The sequence below is a fragment of the Zingiber officinale genome, chromosome 9A (assembly GCF_018446385.1).
Source record: "Zingiber officinale cultivar Zhangliang chromosome 9A, Zo_v1.1, whole genome shotgun sequence".
NCBI classification, from domain to species: domain Eukaryota; kingdom Viridiplantae; phylum Streptophyta; class Magnoliopsida; order Zingiberales; family Zingiberaceae; genus Zingiber; species Zingiber officinale.
Window position 1 is genome coordinate 121,955,863 of NC_056002.1, and position 24,179 is coordinate 121,980,041.

At 42.0% G+C, this 24,179-nt stretch overlaps 1 protein-coding gene across 1 annotated transcript; it reads left to right on the plus strand.

Moving 5' to 3' along the window:
• The first annotated feature begins 301 nt into the window (after positions 1-301).
• LOC122019662 (respiratory burst oxidase homolog protein C-like) lies at positions 302-4,363 on the plus strand. Its single transcript, XM_042577118.1, has 10 exons — positions 302-979; positions 1,063-1,222; positions 1,293-1,341; positions 1,405-1,518; positions 1,612-2,424; positions 2,498-2,709; positions 2,792-2,894; positions 2,978-3,060; positions 3,373-3,926; positions 4,002-4,363. Exons 1-10 carry the CDS (start codon positions 412-414, stop codon positions 4,109-4,111), a joined length of 2,766 nt encoding a protein of 921 aa, XP_042433052.1. The 5' UTR covers positions 302-411; the 3' UTR covers positions 4,112-4,363.
• Positions 4,364-24,179: the final 19,816 nt, after the last annotated feature.

Consider the following 24,179-nt stretch of genomic DNA (forward strand, 5'->3'; position numbering starts at 1 on the left):
TTGCTAATATAGCTTTAGAGATTAGAGGTACAAACGCGTGGGCCCCACTGCCATTTTCCAATGAGAAAACAAGGAAAAAAAATAGAGCAGGAACGAATTACCTTTTTTGATTTTTCTAAATCAAAATTTATTTGTACAGGGAGGGACATCCTCGTTCTCGGCGGTCCAATGACTTCTCCCACGGTCTCGCGGACCCCAGTGCGATTGTCTTTTGTCTTCCATTTTGGTCACATCCGTAAACTGCAAAAGAAAAAAAGAGGGAAACAAAAAAATTGTCAGTGTTCCGCTTGCTATTTATCTATAGCTGTTCTCGTCGACTGCTGAGCAGCTTCTAGCTAGTGTGGGTAGGGGATTACGATCTCCTTCTTGGACTCCGATCTCGAGCTGCGGTGGTGTAGATCTGCGATCTGGATGCTGAGCGTGGGGACCGACGACGAAATGGAGGCGGAGGGCGTCGGGGGAGAGCGAGTGGTCGTCAGCGGTCCGCTCAGCAAGCGCGGCAGCAGGAAGGGCGCCCGATTTAATCTCTCGGCCTCTGCCTCCTCCTCCTCCTCCGCCGCAGCCACCGGCGGAGGCGACGATGAGGCCTACGTCGAGATCACCCTCGACGTGCGCGACGACTCGGTGGCGGTCCACAGCGTCAAGCCGGCAGTTGCCGGGGAGGTGGAGGACCCCGAGGTGTCGCTGCTGGGGCGGAAGCTCGAGAAGCGGACGGCGTCGTTCGGGTCGTCGGTGATCCGGAACGCCTCGTCGCGGATCCGGCAGGTGTCGCAGGAACTCCGGCGGCTGGCGTCGGGGCCGAAGCGGCAGGCTGTGGTGAGGTTCGATCGGACTAAATCGGCTGCGGCGCAGGCGCTCAAGGGTCTCAAGTTCATTGCCAAGACCGACGGCGCTACCGGGTGGGCGGCGGTCGACGAGCGCTTCGACGAGCTCGCTGTCGACGGACTACTCCACCGGTCCCACTTCGGCCAGTGCATAGGTAGCTCGCACTCTTACCACAATCTTGCTCTCTAAATCCATTCTGATTAACTAGTACTGAAGCTATGAAATGCAATTTACTAGGCATGAAGGAATCGACGGAGTTCGCAGGAGAGCTGTTCGACGCGTTGTCGAGGAGAAGAAATATTACAGGGGATAAGATCACCAAGGCGGAGATGAGAGAGTTTTGGGATCAAATCACCGACCAAAGCTTCGATTCCAGGCTTCAAACTTTCTTCGACATGTATGCAATTAATTTTTATCAACTGATTCGTTTCGCCCTTTCATCTAAATCGGTTAATTTGGACATGCAGGGTGGATAAGAATTTGGATGGAAGAATAGCTGAGGAGGAGGTCAAAGAGGTAATCGACGAAGAATTAGATCCCTTTTTTGGATTAGCTAATTGAAGGCTCAACATGAAACAGATCATCGCTATGAGCGCTTCGGCTAACAAGTTGTCGAATATACAAGAACAGGCGGAGGAATATGCTCGGCTCATCATGGAAGAATTAGATCCCAACGACCTTGGCTACGTTGAGGTGATTGCTTGAAACCGATTAGTTAATTGAATCAACGAGCAGGATGAGCAGAGTAGTTGTTTGCTGAAATGAGCTTACGACAATGCCGTGCAGATATACAGCTTGGAGATGTTGCTGCTGCAAGCACCGTACCAGTCGATGAACATCGGGACAACCAATAGCCGGAACTTGAGCAAGATGCTGAGCCAGAAGCTAAGGCCGACGGAGGAGCCCAACCCACTTCGGCGATGGTACAAACAGGGCAAGTACTTCATAGAGGACAACTGGCAACGGGCATGGGTGATGGCACTGTGGCTCGCCATCTGCGCCGGCCTCTTCACCTTGAAGTTCATCCAGTACCGCCGTCGCGCCGTCTTCCAGGTCATGGGCTACTGCGTCTGCGTCGCCAAGGGCGGCGCCGAGACGCTCAAGTTCAACATGGCGCTCATCCTCCTCCCCGTCTGCCGCAACACCGTGACTTGGCTCCGCACCAAGACCAAGCTCGGCAAAGCCGTCCCTTTCGACGACAGCCTCAATTTCCACAAGGTGATCGCGGCGGGTATCACGGTTGGCGTAGGGTTGCACGCGATCTCGCACTTGACATGCGACTTCCCGCGGTTGCTGCACACTTCGAATTACGCGCCGATGGAACGCTTCTTCGGGAAAACGAAGCCAGGAGATTACTGGTGGTTCGTCAAGGGGACGGAAGGGTGGACAGGGTTGGTGATGGTGGTGCTCATGGTCATCGCCTTTACCCTCGCCACCCCGTGGTTCCGCCGTGGCCGCTTCAAACTGCCCAAGCCCTTCCACCGCATCACTGGCTTCAACGCCTTCTGGTACTCCCACCACCTCCTCGTCATCGTCTATGTTCTCCTCATTGTCCATGGCTACTTCCTTTACCTTACCAAGAAGTGGTACAAAAAAACGGTACGTACCCTATAAATAACACAAAATGTTCACATCAGTAGAGTACTTTGCTAATTGAACATCTCTTGCCCAGACTTGGATGTATCTGGCGATTCCGATGCTCCTGTACGCGAGTGAACGGCTGATAAGGGCGTTCAGGTCGAGTATCAGTGCGGTGAAGATATTGAAAGTCGCAGTGTATCCCGGCAACGTCTTGGCTTTCCATGTGTCCAAGCCACCGGGCTTCAGATACCACAGTGGCCAGTATATATTTGTCAACTGCGCCGCTGTCTCCCCATTTCAGTGGTAAAATTTTGTTCGCACTATGTCAATCACGAGCCTTTGCTTCAAATTTCTTTGATTAATTAAATTGTATTAAAATGAGCAGGCATCCATTCTCCATCACCTCGGCGCCACAAGACGATTATGTCAGCGTGCACATACGGACCCTCGGTGACTGGACCAGGCAGCTTAAAGCAGTTTTCTCCCAGGTATTACAGAATGATAATTGAACAGATTAGCAGGAAGAGTAGATCAGAAAAACGAGGTTTCAGTGGAATTGCGTCTTGTTTAGGTGTGTCAGCCACCGACTTCAGGGAAAAGTGGGCTTCTGAGAGCTGACTACGATGACGACGGCATCAACGGGGGCAACCCAAGGTGAGTCACTGTGACAAACTGCCCCGATAGCACCGTATGCTCACTTTATAACGTTTTCAAACAATGGATAGGTTTAGACCAAAGAGTCCTACTCGTCGCGTGACTAGCTGTCCTATTACACGTTTCATGCATTTTATTTATTCAATAATGTCGGGGAGGAGAAATCCATATCTATCACGTCCTTTTCCTTTTGCTAGAAATTTTCAAGAGCCTTTGTCTCATTTACCTAATCCTTGGCTTGATTGATGGATGAAGTGTGTGTGATGATATGCATTGGCCTTTCATTAATACGTATTGGTTTCTATGGCACAGCATGCCAAGGCTGCTTATTGACGGGCCTTATGGAGCGCCGGCCCAAGACTACAAGCAGTACGAGGTGGTGTTACTGGTGGGGCTGGGCATCGGGGCCACGCCCTTCATCAGCATCGTCAAGGACATCGTCAACAACATGAAGGAATTGGAGTCCTTGGGCCTGGCTGACGACGACGACGTCGAGACCGGCGGCGGTGGCTCGCACAAGAGGTCGGAATCTGTGTCGACGTCGGCAGCATCGTCTTTCAAGACGCGGCGGGCGTATTTCTACTGGGTGACGCGGGAGCAGGGATCGTTCGAGTGGTTCCGGGGAGTGATGAACGAGGTGGCGGAGACGGACAAGAAAGGGGTGATCGAGCTCCACAATTACTGCACCAGCGTGTACGAGGAGGGCGACGTGCGCTCCGCCCTCATCGCCATGCTGCAGTCTCTCAACCACGCCAAGCACGGTCTGGACGTCGTCTCGGGCACACGGGTCAAGTCGCACTTCGCCCGCCCAAATTGGCGGACCGTGTACAAACGCATCGCGCTCAAACACCGCGACGAGCGAATCGGTAATTCAGTAATTTTCCCACATAAGCAATTAACTTTTTTTAAGCTAACTGCTCAGAGACTTTGTGCGACTGCAGGCGTGTTCTACTGTGGAGCTCCAACCCTGACGAAAGAGCTACGCGAGCTGGCGCATGATTTTTCCCACAAGACCAGCACAAAGTTCGACTTCCACAAGGAGAACTTTTGAACAAACGCATATATATATATATATATATATATATATATATATATATATATATATATATATATATATATATATATATAACTTAAGGAGGTTGCAAAGTGGTAGTTAATATAGATATGGTGAACAAAGACCGGAATAATGGTCAGCTATACAATCTTTGAATCTTTTTTACTTTTGATGTTAATGCCTACTTGTGCTGATAAATGTAGGGCATTTATAATTGTTTTTTTCCCCCTATTGTTGCAGAAAGAAAAACTTAGTGCGATCCAGGATTCTATAGGAGCCATTAATAATTCTTGTGAGTCCCCTACTTGCCTGTAGGCTTTCAGCTCTGTTTCGATCAGGGCTGGGGGACCACTTGTCCTATTAATTTGTAAGTGCCGGTCTGGACACTGGACTAAAATTTAACTGGGTGGCGTGGTCCAGAGGGACCCTTCACATCTAGGAACGAAAGGAAATGCATGATCCACATCAGTTATGTAAAGCCCTCATATTCGTTCTCATTCTTTGTTTTAGGATATAAACAATTAGGAGGACAAAGGATCAAAATGTTAATCATCGGGGTCCAGTTAAAAATGCTACCAACCAAACGCGAGAACGATGTAGGGTCATGGAGGTGACTTCTCAAAAATTGGCGAAAGCAAGTAACACCACGCATGACACAGAACAGGCGATGACATTCAATAAAATCTCTAGCTGATTTGATACACGAGCCATCAAAATCATGCAATGCGAACACCACTTGTCGACTAATCTCTTAAAAACTTCCAAATCATTCAGGGCATAAAATACAGGGATCCAACTTGGCATAACCTCAAACCAGTCATTATTTCAGGAAATCATATCAAATTACATATTTAATGTATCAATGGAGAAGGGTATTGTTAAAGGGGAAAAAGATTTAAGAAGAGTAATGTTATTCACATGCTGTTACAGTGTTGAAGGGAGAGAAGAGATAATATTTGGAGATAGAAAAAGAACGTAACAATTTAGAGGAATAATATAACTAAGGAAGAAATGCAATTTTTTTTTAAATATATTTTTTTTTCATGTCACAATTTGACTTATATAGCTATGACAAAAGAAGTCCAAAGAACAATTTGGATCTTTCTACATTGAACATACCATTACATTTTTCTAATTAAATGCATATACTCGACAATTTAATTAATATGATAACTTAATTAGCCACTACATAATTCTATCAAACTTGATTTGATGAAGATCAAAGCAATTTGATTTTATGTTCCACAATGTAATTTGGTTTATTCTTCCAAGCATGTAATTTGGTTTAGACTTCCAACAATGTCTCCTGTAAATCAAACTTGCTCTTTATTCCTAAGCTTACTATAATTTTTATGAAAGTATAGGTCCAAGTGGTTTAATGAAGATATCAACCTTGTATTCATTTGTCTTTCAATATTTAACATGATGGCAAAAAGTGAATACGTTCGCCCCCAGCGCCCCCGCCAACCCGTCTCAGGGCCAACATGGAGGAGGTAAATCACGGATGACTACTATCCTTTGGAATAGTGACTAGCACATAAAGGAGACATTTATCTCAGTTTTATCGAGATTCGAACTCCAGACCTCATAGTGGCAACACCTCATGTGCTAGCCACTAGACCGTCCAGAAGAGACAAAAAGTACACAATACCTTCGTTCACACACTCCCTTAAGAAATTATATCAAATTCGAAGATGCTTTGTTTTCCCAAGAAGAACTAGATCCTTTGAAATTGAAATTGTTGAGATGTTATCACAAAACAAGGTTGTTGGATCTTCTTGATCATGCTTTAGATTCTCCAAAATTCCACGCAGCCAAAGTAAATGACATCTTCCAGAAGAAGCAACAATGTACTCTGATCTATAGTAGAGAGTTCAATAAAAGACTACTTCTTTGAGCACCATGCTATAGCTTCACTTTCAAGATCAAAAACATAACCTGAGGTGCTTTTGCTATCATCGATACTTTTTGCTAAGTCACTGGCCAATAAAATTAACTAGTACACTTGCTTGATAAAAGATATCATATCAAGAGTTCCTTTAACATTTCTAAGGATTCTTTTTGCCGTCTCCCAATGATTAGAGAATAATTTCTCTATAAACCTGCTTATCAAACTTACAACATATGTAATATCTGGCCTTGTAGCAGTCAAATACATAAGTTTCCAACCAAATTTTGAAACATAGTTAGATTAACCAAATTTCCCTTCACCATGCTTGCTCAACTTTAATCCTATAACACAAGGAGTTGAAATAGGATTTGCATTCTCCATTGTTAATTTTTTTTCAAAATATCTTTTGCATAACTCTTTTGAGTGAAGAAAATTTCATGCTAGGATTTTAGAACTTTAATTCCAAAAAATGATGTAACTCTCCCAAATTAGTCATCTCAAATTTATTCTTCATTGAGAATTTAAAATCATCTAGCATCTTCAAATCATTATCAGTATAAATAAGATCATCAACGTAAAGACTTAGAAATATAAAGCCTTTATGGATTGGATTTGGTGTAGAGAGTATGATCTAATGGGCATTTTAGAAAATCATTCCTCTCAAAGTAATAAGTGATGCAACTATTGTTAGAATGTATACTAAAAGCCTAGCTTTTGGTATAAAACATTTATCTAGAAATAAGAATCACATTGGTCAAATGTCTACATTTGTGATAAATGTAGTTGTTCAATTAATTTATATTATAGATAACATGGTGTGTGGTGTCACACACAGAAGATCATGTTATCAGTACCTTATAAATTATAAACAGTAGCTCACGACCATGATGGAAAGGAACAAACCATTGGAAGGTCGTAGTGTAATTAGGTGTTAGTTTATCTTAACTATATAATTACACTAGTACACTAAGAGTGTATTGAGTAGGACCATTAGAGGTCATTTCTTTTATACTGACTTTATAAAGGAACAAAAACCTCAGTTATTATGGAAGTGTATGCTCTTAATCCTAATATAATAACAAACATATATATTTGATATTTATTTCTTTAATTTATCAATGGGTGAGATTTAGTTCGATGAATCAATAAGCCCGATAAGTTGGGAAATGATATCACTTATAGTATGTGTTGTTGATTATAGAACGAAACTGTGTCCTAGTAATCTAGGTTGAGAATGTCCCCAAGAGGAGCTCATAAGGATTGTCATGTTAAACCCTGCAGGTGGACTTAGTCCGACATGACGATGAAGTTGAGTGGTACTACTCTTGGAGCTAGATATTAATTAAGTGAGTTGTCAGTAACTTACTTAATTAGTGGACATTTGTTATCTTAAACACAAGGAGACTAACACACTCATAATAAGAAGGAGCCCAAAATGTAATTTGGCATTGATGCGGTAGTTCAATAATAGTTCTTTAGTGGGATGAATTATTATTGATAAAATTAAGTTGTGTGTTCGGGGCGAGCACGGGATGCTTAATTTTATCGGGAGACCAAAACCAATTCCTCCTCTCGGTCCCTATCGTAGCCTCTAGTATATAGAGATTTATACCCACCGCATACCCACCTTCTTACCCATCCAATGGGGCCGGCCATGCTAGCTTGGAACCCAAGCTAGGGCCGGCCAAGACCAAGTGGGTGAGCCATGTAGGTGGCCGGCCAAAGCTTGGGTCCCAAGCTTAGGTGGCCGGCCACTAGAATATTAAAAAAGATTTTTATTAAAATTATTTCTTATGTGGATATCATGATTTTAAAAGAGAGTTTAAAAATTAAAAATTTTCTTTTATAGCTTTCTACAAAAGATTAAGAGAAGAGATTAATCTCTTTCCTTATTTGTAGTTTAAAAGGATGGTTTTAATTTTTGGTAAAAACTCTCCTAATTTGTAAATCATCTACATGTTTAAAAGAGAGTTTAAAATTTGAAATCTTTCCTTATTTGTTGATTAAAGGAGGATTTTAAATTTTAAGAAAACTTTCCTTTTTAACCATGTTCATGATTTAAAAGAGAGTTTAAAATTAAATATTCTCTTTTATAAGTTTCTACAAAAGATTAAGAAAAGATTTGATATCTTTCCTTATTTGTAGATTAAAAGAGTTTTTAATTTATAGAGATAACTTTCTTTTTATCCACATGTTTAAAAGAAAGATTTTAATTTATTAAATTTCCTTTTTATAAACCAATTATGAAGGGATAAAAATTATTGGAGAAATTTTTATAAATTTCTGGAAGCAAATAAGGAAGTTTTAATTTTTGTTTAAAATTTTATTTGCTTGGAGAATTTATATGATGGCCGGCCATTACAAATTGAAAAGAAAAATTGTTTTAATTAAATAAATTTTCCTTTTCAATGGCAAAAGAATTAAGGAAGTTTTTATTAAATTTTCCTTATTTGCCAAGACTAAGGATTATAAAAGAGGGGGTAGAGGAGGCTTCAAGGTGAAGGACTCTATTCTATTTTTCTCCTTCTTTTCCTTGGTGTGGTGGCCGGCCCTTCCCTTTCTCTTCTCTCCTCTTGTTGTGCCCGAAATCTATCATCTCTTGGAGCTTGGAGGATGTGGCCGGATCAAGGAAGGAGAAGAAGGAGAGAAAGCATGCGTCCCTTGGAGCTTGGTTGGTGGAAAATTCTTCATCCTTTGAAAGTTCTTGTGCTTGGCCGAAACTTGAAGGAAGAAGGAAGAAGGTGCCTAGGTGGTTCTCATCTCGGAAGATCGTTGCCCACACAACGTCCGATGTTAAAAGAGGAATACGTTAGAAGATCAAGAGGTCTTTCTAAAAGGTATAACTAGTAATTTTTCTTTCCGCATCATACTAGTTATTTTTGGAAATAATACTAAATACAAGAGGCATACGATTCTAGTGTTTCGAATTTGTTTTCGATATAGTGTTCTTTTGTTTTTCTTTTTCTTGTGATTTGATTGTTCTTTTCGGTTGACCTAAAGTTATTTTAGGAAATTAAATATTAGCTTTCCTTAAAAGGTTTTGTCTAGTCGGTGGTGGTTGCTCCCATATCCAAGAAGGGCATGTGCCTCGTCACGTCAGTACTGGGAACCAATTTTGGAAATTAATATTTAATGGAATTAATAACTTAGGTGATTTGGATCAAACGTGTTAAGTTTCGCAGGAGATCCAAGTCAAAACCTAAAAGAACAAATAGATTAAGTTTTGGATCAAACGTGTTAAGTTCCGTAGGCGATCCAAAATTTAATTTAAAAGAACACATGGTAGCTAGGAAAAGGTTCAGACCTTTGTACAAAATTTTTGTACAGTGGAACCTCTAGGTTTTTCGAGTAGCAACCAACAACTATACCAAGTCCTTGGCAATTGCTTGCAATTGCTTTAGCCCACACAACGCCTTTTTCAACTTATAGACTTTATTTTCTTCTCCCTTTTTAATAAAGCCAGGAGGTTGTTCAAGATATACTTGTTCTTGAAGAATATCATTTAGGAATGCCAATTTGACATCAAGTTGAAAATTTTTCCAATTATTTTGAGCTGCAAGAGAGATCATTAATCAAATAGTATTAAGTCTTGACACAGGAGCAAATACCTCTAAAATCTTCTCCTTTTTGCTTGTATCCTTTTTCTACAAGTCTTGCTTTATGCTTGTTGATGGAACAATCTGCATTCCTTTTTATCTAGTATATCCAATTTAACACCAATGAGTTTTTTATATGGAGGAAGATTAGTGAACTCCCAAGTTCAATTTTTTTTCAACGGTAGCTATCTCCTCTTTCATGGTTTTTTTCCATACTTCTTCCTTATTTACATCATCAAAAAAAAAATGATTCTTCTCCTACAAAGAAAACAAAGAATAGAAAATCATCATATTCAATAGGCTCAATTGAATCTAAGTGTTCATGCACACTTCATTCTTTGATGTGCCCTTCTTCGTTGTAGTTGTAGCAACGAACCGTCCTTTTTCTTTGCTGATGCCTCTTTGTCTGCTATCTAAATTTATTAGATTTAAAAAATTTATTGAAGCGTCTTACCAGTAGTGCTGCTTCTGATTCGTCGATCGAGGTTTCAGAGTCAGAACCGTTTATTCTTGCCTTTAAGGCAATGTTCTGACTAGTCTTCTCTACTCCATTGGGCTCTGCAACTCGAGATTTGTGAAGTTCAAAAGTAGAAAATAATTATTCTAGAGTACTTACCTCGAAGTCCTTAGAGATGTAGTACGCATCTACTAACGAGGTCTACTCTGGAGTTCTGGGGAAGACGTTGAGCACGTACCGGATCGAGTCCTGGTTCTTTACTTCTTCTCCAAGATTACTTAATTGCGTGATCAGCTATTTAATCCTCGCTTGGAGTTGCGCTACCTTCTCGCCTTGGTTCATCCGGAGGTTTGTCAACTAGGTCCGGAGGATGTCGCGCCTCGCTAGCTTCACTTCGGAGGTACCTTCGTGAAGCTCCAGGAATTTTTCCCAGAGATCTTTCTGTTAGTTAGAGCCCTAGAGCTAATCATTTGATGATTGTATGGACTCATGTATATCATATTTTTGTATATTAATAAAGGCATTGGTTTTTGGTTATTATGCTTATTTATATTAGTGTCAGATAAAATAAGTATAGTAACGTCCTTGAGTAGAACGTTCATACCTATATCAATCGATTAGTTGAATCGATAGTGAGATGATATAGGGAACACTACTCTAAATCAATCCTAGTCGAGTATTAACATTCAGGGACAATGTTAATACAATAAGACTAGCATGTAGGTCAGCTCGATGACTTGATCTCACAAGTCATGGATATAGAGATATCAAGCTGACACATGGGTATGCATTAGAGAATGTATACTGAATGACCCGCCATGAGAAAGTATCATGGATCGTTATATGAGTGTCATATACTTTCTCATGTGGCTATTAGTATGACTATTAGTCCTTAGACCTGAAGTCACCATGGATCCCTACATAAGGAGTTATGTACTTTGGTTTCGTCAAACGTCACCCGTAACTGGGTGGACTATAAAGGCGATTATTGGGTATGTAACGAATTATGCAGAGGGATGTGAGTGATGTAGATGGGATCTATCCCTCCTATATGACGGGAGTGACATCGATATTCTTGATAGAGTGAGACCACGAAGTGTATGGCCATACCCAAATGAGTCAATATGAGATATTGAGCTCATTTGATTGAGTGAGTCTACTCGGAGTTCAAGATTTAGATTGGTCAGAGGATGACACGGTCTATGCCTCACATTGATCAATCTAGATGTCTAGGATAGAAGGACACTTGTCACATATTGTGAGGAGTCACAATTAGTAGTCACAAGGTGATGTTGGATCTCAACATTTCTTGTAACTTGGGTAGCAATGATGTATTGCTAGATTCCGCTCATTGCTTATGTTTCTAAAAGAGTTTATAACATTGCCAACGTTACAAGAACCTATTGGGTCACACACAAAGAACATGTGCATGGAGATTAGGTTCATATGATGAACCAATAGGATTAGATTCATATGATGAATCAAAGATTGGATTCAAATTAGACTTATTGAGTTAGACTCAATTAGATTCAATTGTTGAATGAGTCTAATTTAAATTTGATGCATGAGTCAATTTATATTAATGAATTGAGATTCATTAAATTAAAATTGACTTGAATCAAAGCTTGGATTTAACTCAACAAGAAAGAGCATTGGTCAAGTTTGACTTGACCAAATAGAGGTTGACACATCAAGTTTTGACTTGATGAATTGCCACATCATGAGGATGACTCATCCTACATGGCATGCCACATCATCCCCTTATATAATGGTGTGCCACCTCATGGAGGTTACACACCATTAATCCTCTTAATGTGGCCAGCCACATTAATGTGGGGGTTACACATGTGGTGGCCGGCCACACTAAGTGATGAGATGTTTTCATTTGGTGAAATTGAATGGTGTTCAATGCTTCTTCTTCCTTGGGTGCTTCTCCCTCTCTCTAGCTTGCTGATGGTCGTGGCTTCATAGTGGAGAAGAAGTGAGAGTTGATTCTAAGCAACTAGGTGGTGTGAAGGTCACAAAAGGAGAGTAACTAGAGGAGTGTGTGAGTTCCTTTTCCCTTCTCTCCTTTCTCACCTTTTTAGATCCAATCCGAGAGCCCTAGAAAGTGCTAGCACACTTGTGGGTTCTCCTCTCCATCTTTGAGTGGTAGAAGACCACTCCTTGTTCGTGTGGATACCGCTAGAGGACCGTTCGCTTGACGGTCTCGAGATCCGGCTACCTTTGGACGTTGCGGGATTGCGAAGGGCACGCATCAAGGGTAAATGTTTTTCCCTCGTAGATCTAAGAGTCGATCGTGTTTTAAACTCGTACTCGTATTTTTTGAAAGTTTTACCTTGCACGAGATCCGTGGCTTAGGCGATTCGGGGTTTCCGCGACGCGAAAAGCGGTTTTCGCGGCCCAAAAAATCCAACACTTTCGCGGAGTCGGAGCTTCTGATCCGATTTACCTCCTGAGGTGGCAGAACGCTGAGCAGGTGGAACTCAGCCTTTCCGTTGGCGACAAAATCGGCTTGCTCCTTCTTGCTCCACGTGTTTTCTTCTTTATCTTTCGGCGCTGCATATCCATATTTCATTATTAAAAGTATATCAAATTCAATTTTAAAAAATACCTCCATTTTTCGCTTCCATGTGGTGAAATCTCCGTCAAACTTTGGAGGATGAATATTTGCTCCGGCCATCGTCTTGATCATTGTGCTTCAGTCGGCGGTTAGTTCTTTTGAGGAGGTCTGGCTCTGATACCAATTGTAGGTGCAGCGGAGGCCGTCAAGAGGGGGGTGAATTGCCTGCAAATAAAAATTATACCCTACTCAAACTTTCAACTCAAAATCGACAACAATAAAATAAAATAATTAAGCAGAAAGAAATAGAGAAGATCTGGAATTAACTTGGTTACAACCAAGACGGTTGTTAATCCAAGGCGATGAAAAGCGCAGTAAGAAAACTCATTCTCTGAAGGCGGAGAAGCCTTTTACACACTTAGAAAGCTCAACATTTGCAAGGAAATCTAATACTGAGTTGAATCATTATTTCCTAGGTCCAGGGGCCTTTATATAGCTCCTGGAAGTTCTATCCCGAGGGTCCAAGGCGCCTCCAACAAGGTTCAAGGCGCTTCCAGCTCGGTCAGCGGATAAATTTTTATCCGCAGCGGAAACGGTCAAATCTGACCTGTTGAAGGTGCCTTCATGTTGAGGGCGCCTTCATGCTTCATGAAGGCGCCTTCAAGCTGGTTTTCTAGCTGGTGCTTCTTTTCCAGCTCCATTGCGTTGGCTTCCGATGCTCCGATTGTTTGGATGATTTGGCCAACTGAAATAGGGCTCACCCGAATCCAATTTTCGACCTTCTCCTCGAGCATGCTTCCATCCGGCTTCTCGTCCCTCGACCGCCACACACGTTCTTCTCGTCCACTAGAGTACTCTTCCGCAGCTCTCTCGTCCTTCGGACGCACCGAGCCCGTCGGCTCCCTTCCCGTGCCGTCCTTTTCGCTAGCTGCGTCTTCCGCTCGACTTCCTGCGCTCCTGCACACTCAGACACAGGGATCAAACACAAAGAAGGACCTAACCAACTTTGTTGATCACATCAAAACACCCACGGGGACCAACATACAGGACAGGCGAGGACTCTCACCTTGCAGCTCACCAGACTTCCTTCTTAGCCTCCAAGGACTTTGGGGCTAAAGTAGGTCATCTCATCGACCAGATGCTCTGATACGACCCTGAAGGGGCTCTGGTACAGCTGCAAGAGAAGGGCTTGGTATGATCAACCCCTCCTGAAAATTTCTTGGATCATACCCGCCTGCTCATCGAGCTCCCCGAAGAAGCTTTCCCTATTTTTGAGTAGCTTGGAGCTCCTATACCTATCTCCTTTTGTTCAAACAGTGATGTAATGTCTTAAATCCTATTTTGAACTTTAGGAATGTAATTATTACTGTGTTAGTGGTTATGCTATCCACGAGCTGTCTCACTTGAATATCCGTTAAACTCATCTAGAACTTTTTGGCATTTCCTCTCTTACGGCTAAGTGATATGCTAAGCACTTGTCCACTTAGTGGATGCCTGGTCGGTCTACCTACCCTGGCAGGTATCATTGGAGGGGAGGATCGCTCCCCCTGGACGTGATTCATTATGAATACTGGATATTCTATTTTCCTGGGTGAGTTCCCTTGTGTTAATGTCAGCCGCCCACTCGGTCGTGAGATATAGTGATTCTTGAGCCACCCCACTTGCCCAGGTGAGGGTTGCTCTAGCCTCACATGTTCCCCATATCATAAATGCTTCCATTCCCTTGCCACCACATGGCCCTGTGATCTACCTTTTTCAAACAAGACAACCTATACGCGATATTCTATGGCGATCCAACGGTTGGCGTAATCTCCTTGCCCCTTGCTGACGCCACCCGCTTCCTTTATGATTCGCATGATTGGTGCTTATACAGAGGCACTAGGTCTTATGCTCCCTCTACTGGCTATAAAATGCCCCCGTCGACTTTTATCTTGGATTTCTCATTGCTAATAAAAAATGTATTTCCTTTTCTCCTTTCTTCTGTGATTCTGCCTTTCTTTCTCCCCTCTCTAATCCCTCCATAGATCCTTCAAAGTCGGGGCACGCTCCTGGAATTTTAACCTTTAGTGGTGTAGATCTAGATAATTTTCGCTTCACATATGAGGTGTCCACCGATATGCACATTATCATACCTTCTGAGATCCATCGTCTCCACCAGCCCCCTCAGGGTTATGTGACTTTCTTCAAGGAATATATTATAATAGGTCTTCATTTTCTTGTTCACCACTTTTTCTCCGATGTGAGTCACTACTTTCGCATCTCCCTTGGTCAACTTGTCTCTAATTCCATCCAGATTCTATGCGAGGTCATCCTCATTTGTCACTTGTCTTACATCCGTCTGACTCCTCACTTGTTTCACTGCTTTTTCACTCCTTGATGTCATAGTGAGGGTCTCTTTCGTTTCTAGGCTCACATTAAGACAACCCTTTTTGCTCCCAAGCCTCCTCCAGAGCTGGAGTGGAAAGAGAAGTATTTCTTCCTTAAATTCCCTTCGACTGTAGTGTGGCCTACCAGGCGCCAATCAACCCTTCCTTCTACACCCTTTCTGGGAGACTTTCGCTCAAACCCAACATTTATAGAGGTGTCAGTACAACTAGCGGGCTAGCGCTTTGACCTATGCATGCTACTGTCGGAGGATGTTTTGTATTTATTTGGATTAAGCTTCGTTCCTTTAGAGCTACCACACTCTCTGGGTAAGTGCCACTACTGAGTTAGCCCACTCTTGCTTTCTCAATCTGACCTTTATTTTGTTACAGTGGACACTCTAGCCCAGGTGTCTTTGACTAGGCCTCTTCCACTGAGTGCCTTGGAAATAAATCGTCGGGGCGAATAATCTTGAGTGAGCGAGACAGCTTGCCCCCCCGCTCTGACTGCTTCCCTGACAACTATGACTACTTCGACCTCTCATCCTTCTGCCCCTCAAGCGATGTGGCCTGTTGGTTCTCCTCCTAATCCAATTAGGAGAACTTCGCCTGCTCTTCCTACTCGTCACTTCACGAATCCAGAAGAGGCGTCAAATTCAGACGAGCAACCCCCTATGCATCGCGTTGGGGCATCCTCTACGACCCAAATACCGAGGCTGACTCCGACCCCGATTCTAGAGCTAGGACACTCAGGCGGCTCTACTATTCCCTCGAGGATTCAAATAGAGCCTGACCGAGGGAAAGCCTTGGTCGAGAGGGAAGAAAACGCTCCGAAGAGGCAATCTCCACTAGTTGCCCCAGCCGGGCCCTCATCCCTTCGACCTTCCACTTCTACCCGACCTGCTCCCAGCAGGACTGCTCTGGGATCCTCCAAGTCCCGGCTGTTCCACTTTCATGAGACTATGCCTTCATAGTGGGGGTTGTATCATGACCCCCCCCCCCTCTCCATGCTAATCAGTCATGTTACGAGGGCTGCTAGCAGATGCTTGGATGGAGTCTATAAAGCAGATAGACGCCAGTATGCTTCCCATCCAAGTAGATGTATTCTCTGAAGATGTTGTTACGGTAAGCCTTCAACTTCTTTTATTTCTCTTCTCTTTCGATCTTGACTGACCTTCTCCTCGGCTAGTTCTTTGCTTCGGGGTTACGTTTGAGCTAGCTGGCCATGGACATGTATCGGCAGAACAAAATCTTGAAAGATCGTGTTGCTGACCTGGAATTCCATTCCTCCAACTCCATTCCAGCAGTGCACCAACTGAAGGTGGAGGTGGAGTCTTTGAAAAAGTTGAATGCAGCCCAGGGACAAACCCTTAGTGAGGTTCTACGGGTGGCTAATCGCTTATAGGGTGAAAATAAAAAATTTGAAGTCCTCCAACAAACAGGCGATAACAAATATCAGGAGGAGATTGCTCTTAAGGAGAAGGCGTTGCCAGAGTTGGCCCAACAAACTGTCGCCTAGACAACTTTAAGCTTATGCATAAGGAGGAGATGGCTCATTGGGCTAACGAACTCAATTATAAAGACATGCTCCTTATGGACTACCAAAAAGATTTGGAATCCCAGACCACCGAGTTGGGTTCCTTATAGACAGAGTTAGCTCTAGCCCGATCTGTCCTGTCCAACACAGCCATCACCTTGGAAGCTTATAAGGCTGGGGAGAGCGATCGCATTCGGACAGGTCGAGAAGAGTACCTATGTTCTTTAGAGTTTAGTTCCCAAGTAGGAGATTGCTTTGTTCGGTCGCTTGCTTATGGAGTAGTAGGAGCAGTCCGACAACTTAGAGAAGGAGGGTACATGTCGTCCGACCCTCCGGAGGACTTCCTAGACCACCATCGGATCATTAAATAAATGTCTGATGATGTTTTTTCGGAGTTCAAATAATTCTCTATCTATTGTTTATTTACCTCGACTGTTTATAAAAGCTTATTTCTAGCTTCTACTTCCCCGCTCTCCGCTCATACCTCATGATTTCTCCCTAGGCTAGATCCCGTTACGAGGATGCTTTCTAGCTCGGGTAGTTGAGTGAAAGTGAGTGGAGTGGAACCCCGCTCCCTGCTCATGCCTCCTGATTTATTTATAGGCTAGACCCCGTCATGAGAATGATTTCTAGCTCGGGTCGTTGAGTGTACTTATGAGGGGTGGAACTTGTTATGCTAAGGGTTGCATGGGCTACTTGTGAATGAGATTTTTGGATCCCTGCTTGACTAGGCTCAAGCAGTCAGTCGAGGCCTAGAGGAGTCATACTTGTGGCGTGCACAAGAGAGGGGTATTAGAACACAACCTGGTCTTGTGAATAGAGGGCTTTAGGAGCACCTTGATTTCATGACTCTCCGGAAGACAAGCATAATCCTAGCCGGCTTCCCCCGACCAGACACGTTATGCATATGCCAATAGTGCTTACTCCCTGACCTTGAATCTTTCTCTCAAACAAAGGTCAGTACAAAGAATGATACATTCAAGCACAGTAGGGATGAAGGTAATTAGCACTCCATGGGTGATCTAACTTCCTACCCTGAGCATCCTACAAATAATAGGCACCTGACACGAGCTTTTTAAAGATCTTATATGGACCATCCCACTGAGATGCTAGCTTAGTTACCTCTCCAACTAGCTTTATCCTTTTCCATACCAAATCCCTTTCTCTAAAGAAGTGAGGGATCACTCTCCTATCATCGTTTTATCGCATCCGTTGTCTATATGTGGTAAATCGAGCAGCTATTCTTTCTCTGGTCTCACTGATAAGATTTAGCTCTAAAGCTCGTCGTTCGATGTTATTAGAGTCATATAGTAGTCAACGGACGGATGCGACCCCGACCTCAATCGGCATGACTGCTTTACTACCGTAGACGAGGTGAAATGAAGTAAGTCCCGTGATTTCTCGTGGAGTCGTTCGATATGCCCAAAGGATGCTAGGGAGCTCTTCAACCCAATCGCCGCCCACATGGTCCAGCTTGACCTTGAGCCCCCTGACTATTTCTCTATTAATGATCTCAGTCTATCCATTTCTTTTAGGAAACGCCATGGAAGTGAAGGTCTGGGTTATGTCAAATCCTTGACACCATTCCTGAATCTTGCGCTCTTGATGTTGGATCGAGAAGCGCTGAGGGGGCGGGGGTGAATAACGCTCGTGACTTTCACTTTCGTATTTGAAAAACTCGACGAGTAAAGCAGCGGAATAAGAAAATAGACAACACACAAAGACACCAAGATTTACTTGGTTCAGAGCCTTGGGCGAATCCTACTCCAGGCCTGCGATCGTTGATCGCTTTCGGTGGACAACAACTATAATATCGCAAATTCAGCACAATAAGTGTTTACAATTAAATGCAGAGGAAACTTATACGCACAACAATAAAATGTAAAATCGCAGCTCCAGGTTTTCGGGGACTTGTCGTAGCTTAGTCGGAACGTCTCTTTTGCAGCTTGTTGCAGAAGGATTGCTTGTTGATTGATATCTTAAGTTGCTGGTCGAGATCTTCTTAAATAGGTTGTTGGAGGTGCCTCAAACCCCCTTGAGGACGCCTCCAAAGTGCCAAGTCAGCCGCGTGGATAAGCTGAGAAGAAGTCTTCATCTATCCTCTTAAAGGCGCCTCCATAAACCTTGAAGGCGCCTCCAATGCTATCTGAGGCGCCTGAAGACACCATGAGGGCGCCTCCAATGTGGCTTCCAGCGCAGCTTCTATCTTGCACCTGAGGCGCCTCAAGCTCCATGAGGGCGCCTCGGGTACTATTCATCCGAGGCTGATCTTGCTCCTTTGTCCCTGCAAATCATGTTAGTCCACAAACCAACCACATATCCTGTAAAAAAAAGTTAGTACACACAATAAATATAATAATAAGAAAGTTTTACAGTCAAGGACTGTCCGGTTCTGACTTCAATTTCTGACTGGAAATCCTAGGTCGAATCGACGTCTACTGTTCCCTCTTCTGGGGAACGCGTCCTCATCTACTCCACTCAGGAGAGCATACCTGATGTCAGTCCAGTCCTCCAGACCGACTGGACTTTTCATCTAGGGTTACCACTCCCTAAAACCTAGGGTTACCACCCCCTAGGACCTAGGGTTACCATCCCCTAGGGTTTTTCGCCACCTAGGGTTACCTCCCCCTAGGACCTAAGGTTACCCTCCCTTAGGATTTCCACCACCTAGGGTTACCACCCCCTAGGACCTAAAGTTGCCGCCCCTTAGGGTTTTCCTCCACCTAAGGTTACCACCCCCTAGGACCTAGGGTTACCCACCCCCTAGGGTTTTCCACCTGTCTAACCGAAGTTAGGACTTTCTTGAAAAACCTCATTCACACATGTTTAGATAACAAAATAACTTAACTTTGAATCCCTTTGCCATTATCAAAACTTAGGTTCGATCATCGGATGCTTCCCGCACCAACAATTGAAACTGTCGCCAGTTGCCTGAGACTAGTTTGTACGGGATTCCAAATCGGTATAGGATATTTGTCGACAGAAATTAGATAACAGCTCTCTCAGTAATCCTAGTTAGGGCTTCTGATGGTTGCTACACCTGGATTCTGTTATGTTTCCCTGTACAAAAATTTGTACAAGCACAAAACTTAACCTAGCTACCCATGTGCTCTATTGAAGTTAAACTTGGATTGCAAACGATGCATAACATTATTAATCCAAGTTACTCTTCAGAAGTTAAATTTGGATTGGAAACGATACTTAACATTTTTACTCCAAGTTTAACTGATGTGATCTTCCTAAGTTAAACCATATTATAGAAGTTGATTAAATATATATTTCAAAGATTGGCTTCCAGGTTAAACATGGTGAGACACTAGGCTTTCTTGGTTATGGGATTATCCACCACTACCTAGATAAAGCCTTTCAAAGAAATTGGATATTTAACTTCTTACAGTAACCCTAGGTTTAACTATAGAGACCACAATAGAAACACAAGATCGAAACGTAAAATTGAAACACAAAATTGATAGCACAAAATCGAAACATAAAATCGCTAGCCTTTTGGGTTGGTGTTTCAGAATACATGCAAAGAAAACTAACTAATTAATTCAAAATGGAAACCATTAATTAGTTATACCTTTCTTTGTAGCTAAAACCTTTTGATCTTCTGTTGTATTTCTCTCCTCCTCTTGGACATCGTGTGGGTGACGATCTACCAAGATGAATTCCACCCGAACCACTTCTTTTCCTCCAAGACTCTCGAGCCACCAAGGGATGCCAAAATAGGAAATTTCCTTCTTCTTCTCCTCCAAGCAACCGACCACCAAGTGTTACTCCTCTTCTTCTTCTTCCTCTCCAAGCAACCAGCCACATGGATTTTCCAATCCTTGATGTCGCTGGCCCTAAGGAAGCAAAAGAGGAGACAAGAAGAAAGGTGCCTCCGGCCCTTAAGGGAAAGAAAACAAAGAAAGAAGGAGAAAGGAGAGTGTCGACCACAGTAAGAGAGGAGAGGAGGCAAGGCTTAGGGTGTGTGTTTTATGAGGCAACCTCTCATTCTCTTTTATAATCCTTGGTCATGGTAAAAAAAGAAAGTTTTAAACATAATTAAAACTTTCTTATTTGTGGCCTCCTATAAAAAAGAAATTTTAACAATAATTAAAATCTCTCTTTTCTAAATTTCCTATTGTACATGGCAATAAAGGAAAGTTTTAAAATTAACCTCTCTCTTTTAAAACATGTAGGCAACTACAAAAAGGAAAGATTAATTAAAACTTCTCTTTTAAAATCATGGTTACAAAAAGGAAAGTTTTATCAAAAATTAAAATCTCTCTTTTAAACATTATAGATAACTACAAATAAGGAAAGATTTTAACAAAATTAAAATCTCTCTTTAATTTTTTGTAGATAGCTATAAAAGGAAAGATTTTAAAATTTTAAAACTCTCTTTTAAAACCATGAGGATGACTATAAAAGTAAATTTTAAAATTAAAATTTCTCTTTTAAATCCCTTCATGAATGGCTATAAAAGGAAAGATTTTAACAAAATAAAATCTCCCTTTAATCCTAGTGGTGTGGTCGGCCCCATGCTTGGACACTAAGCATGGTTTGGCCAGCCACCTATTAGGCTCCAAGTTGATGCTTAGTCGACCCCCTTGCACCAAGCAAGGATGTGCCCATCCCATTACTTGGGTAAGAAGTAGACTTGGTGGATATAAGGCTTTATAGAGGCTACAACAGGGACCGAGAGGAGGAATTGGTTTTGGTCTCCTGATGAGCTTGAGCTTCCTGTGTTCGTCCTGAACACTCAACTCAAGTTTATCAATAATAACTCATACCACTAAAGAGTTATTATTGAACTACCGCACCAATCCCATATTATATTATGGGCTTCTTCTTATTATGAGTGTGTTAATCTCCCTGTGTTTAAGATATCGAATGTCCATTAATCAAATGAGTTACTGACACTCACTTAATTAACATTTAGCTCAAAGAGTAGTACCACTCAACTTCATTCTCATGCCGGACTAGGTCCACCTGCAGGGTTTACATGATAATCCTTATGAGCTCCTCAAGGGGACATCATTAACCTCGATTACTAGGACACAGTTTCCTTCTATAATTAACAACACACCATATAAATAATATTATTTCCCAACTTATTGGGCCTATTGATCCAACTGAATAAATCTCACCCATTGATAAATTAAAGAAATAAATACTAAGTATATATGCTTGTTATTATATCGGGATTAAGAGCACACACTTCCATAATAACAGAGGTCCTTTTCTTTTATGCAATCAGTATAAAAGAACAACCTCAAATGATCCTGCTCAATACACTCTCAGTGTACTAGTGTAATTTTATAGTCAAGATAAACTAATACCAAATTACACTACAACCATTCCAATGGTTTGTCCTAATCCATCTTGGTTGTGAGCTACTATTTATAATTTATAAGGAACTGATAACATGATCTTCTGTGTGACACTACACACCATGTTATCTACAATATAAATTAAATGGACAACTGCATTTTACTAAATGCAGACATTTGACCAATGTGATTCTTATTTCAAAATAAATGTTCATACAAAAAGCTTGACTTTTAGTATACATCCTAACAATCTCTCACTTATACTAAAAGACTATGCTGTCATATATGCTACCATACATCTGATTCCCATTCCCTCAACATGCCCATTAAAAGCTCTCACCTGAAGGGCCTAAGTGAAAGGATCCAGGTTATCTGTTGATGCAATCTTGGTGACAACAACTTCTCCCCATTTTACGATGTCTCGTATTAGATGGTATTTGCGCTCAATGTGTTTACTTGCCCTATGGGCTCGTGATTCCTTCAAGTTTGCAACTGCCCCACTGTTGTCACAATAAATTATGATAATTTTGGGCAAACCAGGAATCACATCTAGGTTCATGAAGAAATTTCTGAGTCATACAACTTCTTTGGCTGCCTCAAGCCTGCCTAGCTTCCATGGTGGAGTCCGAAACGTATTTCTGCTTAACACTCCTCCATGTTATGACTCCACCTCCCAAAGTAAACACATACCCCGAGGTAGACTTACTATTGTCCCTATCTAATTGGAAGTCAGAATCCGTGTAACCTACAGGGAGCAAATCATCTGCCTGGTAAACAAGCATATAATCTCTAGTTCTTCTTAGGTACTTCAATATATATGCTTTACAGCAGTCCAATGTCCTTGCCCTGGGTTATTTTGATATCTGCTAACCTTGCCCACGATAAAACAAATATCCGGTCTTGTACATAGCATCACATACATTAGGCTCCCTGCAGCCGAAGCATAAGGAACTGCCTTCATGTCCTTTATCTCCTTTGATGTTTAGGAGACATCTCTTTAGATAAAGGTACTCCATGCCAAAAAGGTAAGAAACCTTTCTTGGAGTTTTACATGCTAAAATGAGTTAGGATAGTATTGATGTATGAAGCTTGGGATAAGGACAATATTCTTTTCTTGTGATCCCTTATTACTTTGATCTCAAGAATATGTTCACATTCTCCCAAGTCCTTCATATCAAACTGCTTGGACAACCATACCTTTATGTCTGACACCACTTTGACATTATTGCCAATGAGCAAAATATCATCTACGTATAGTACAAAAAATATCACCACATTTTCGTCACTCTTCTTGTATACACAAGACTCATCTGAACACTAAATGAATCCAAAAGACTGGATAATTTCATTAAACCGGATGTTCCAAGATCTCGAAGCTTGTTTCAGTCCATTAATAGACCGATTGAGCTTACATACAAGATGCTCTTTTCCCTTCACAATGAATCCCTATGGATGTTTTATATAGATGTTTTCTTCAAGACTTCTATTAAGGAAAGTTGTCTTGACATCCATTTGCCAAATCTCATAATCCATATGAGCAGGAATATATAAAAAATCCGGATAGACTTAAGCATGGCTACCGGAGAAAAGGTTTCCTTATAATCGATTCCCTCTTTCTGAGTATACCCTTTTGCAACAAGCCTTGCTTTAAAAATTTGCACCTTACCCATCTGTCCCTCTTTTTCTTTTGTAGACCCATTTACACCCAATGGTTTTTACACCATTTGGTGGTTCTACAAGCTCCCAGACCTGATTAGAATACTTAGATTCTATTTCAAAGTTCATTGCACTTTGCCAAGATGCTACATCTTTATCTTGGAGTGCTTCATCATATGTGCAGGGATCAGGTTTATGTTCACCAGGGATCAAGTCTGAAGACTCTCCAAAAAATATAAATATGTCAGGTTCCCTGCCACTACGACGTGACACTGCTTATAATTGTGCATCATTTGTGACACATGTTACAGTTTCTTGTGGTATTTCATCTTGTACCGTTGGTACTAAATTAGGCGTGTCCTCTCTTATTTCCTCAAGAATAATTTTACTCATAGGTTTGTCATTTATTACATAGTCTTCTTCTAAAAATCGTCCATTGGTACTAACAATGACCTTTTGATCTTTAGGACTATAAAATAAACCACTTTTCGTTCCTTTAGGATAACCCACAAATAAGCGAATTTCTGTTCGTGATTCCAACTTATCAGTGTCTCCCTTCAGCACATATGCTGGACTACCCCAAATCCGAACATGCTTTAGACTAGGCTTACGTCCATTCCACAATTCTATGGGAGTAGAGGGTACTGACTTAGAAGGTACCATGTTTAGAATGTATACTGTCAT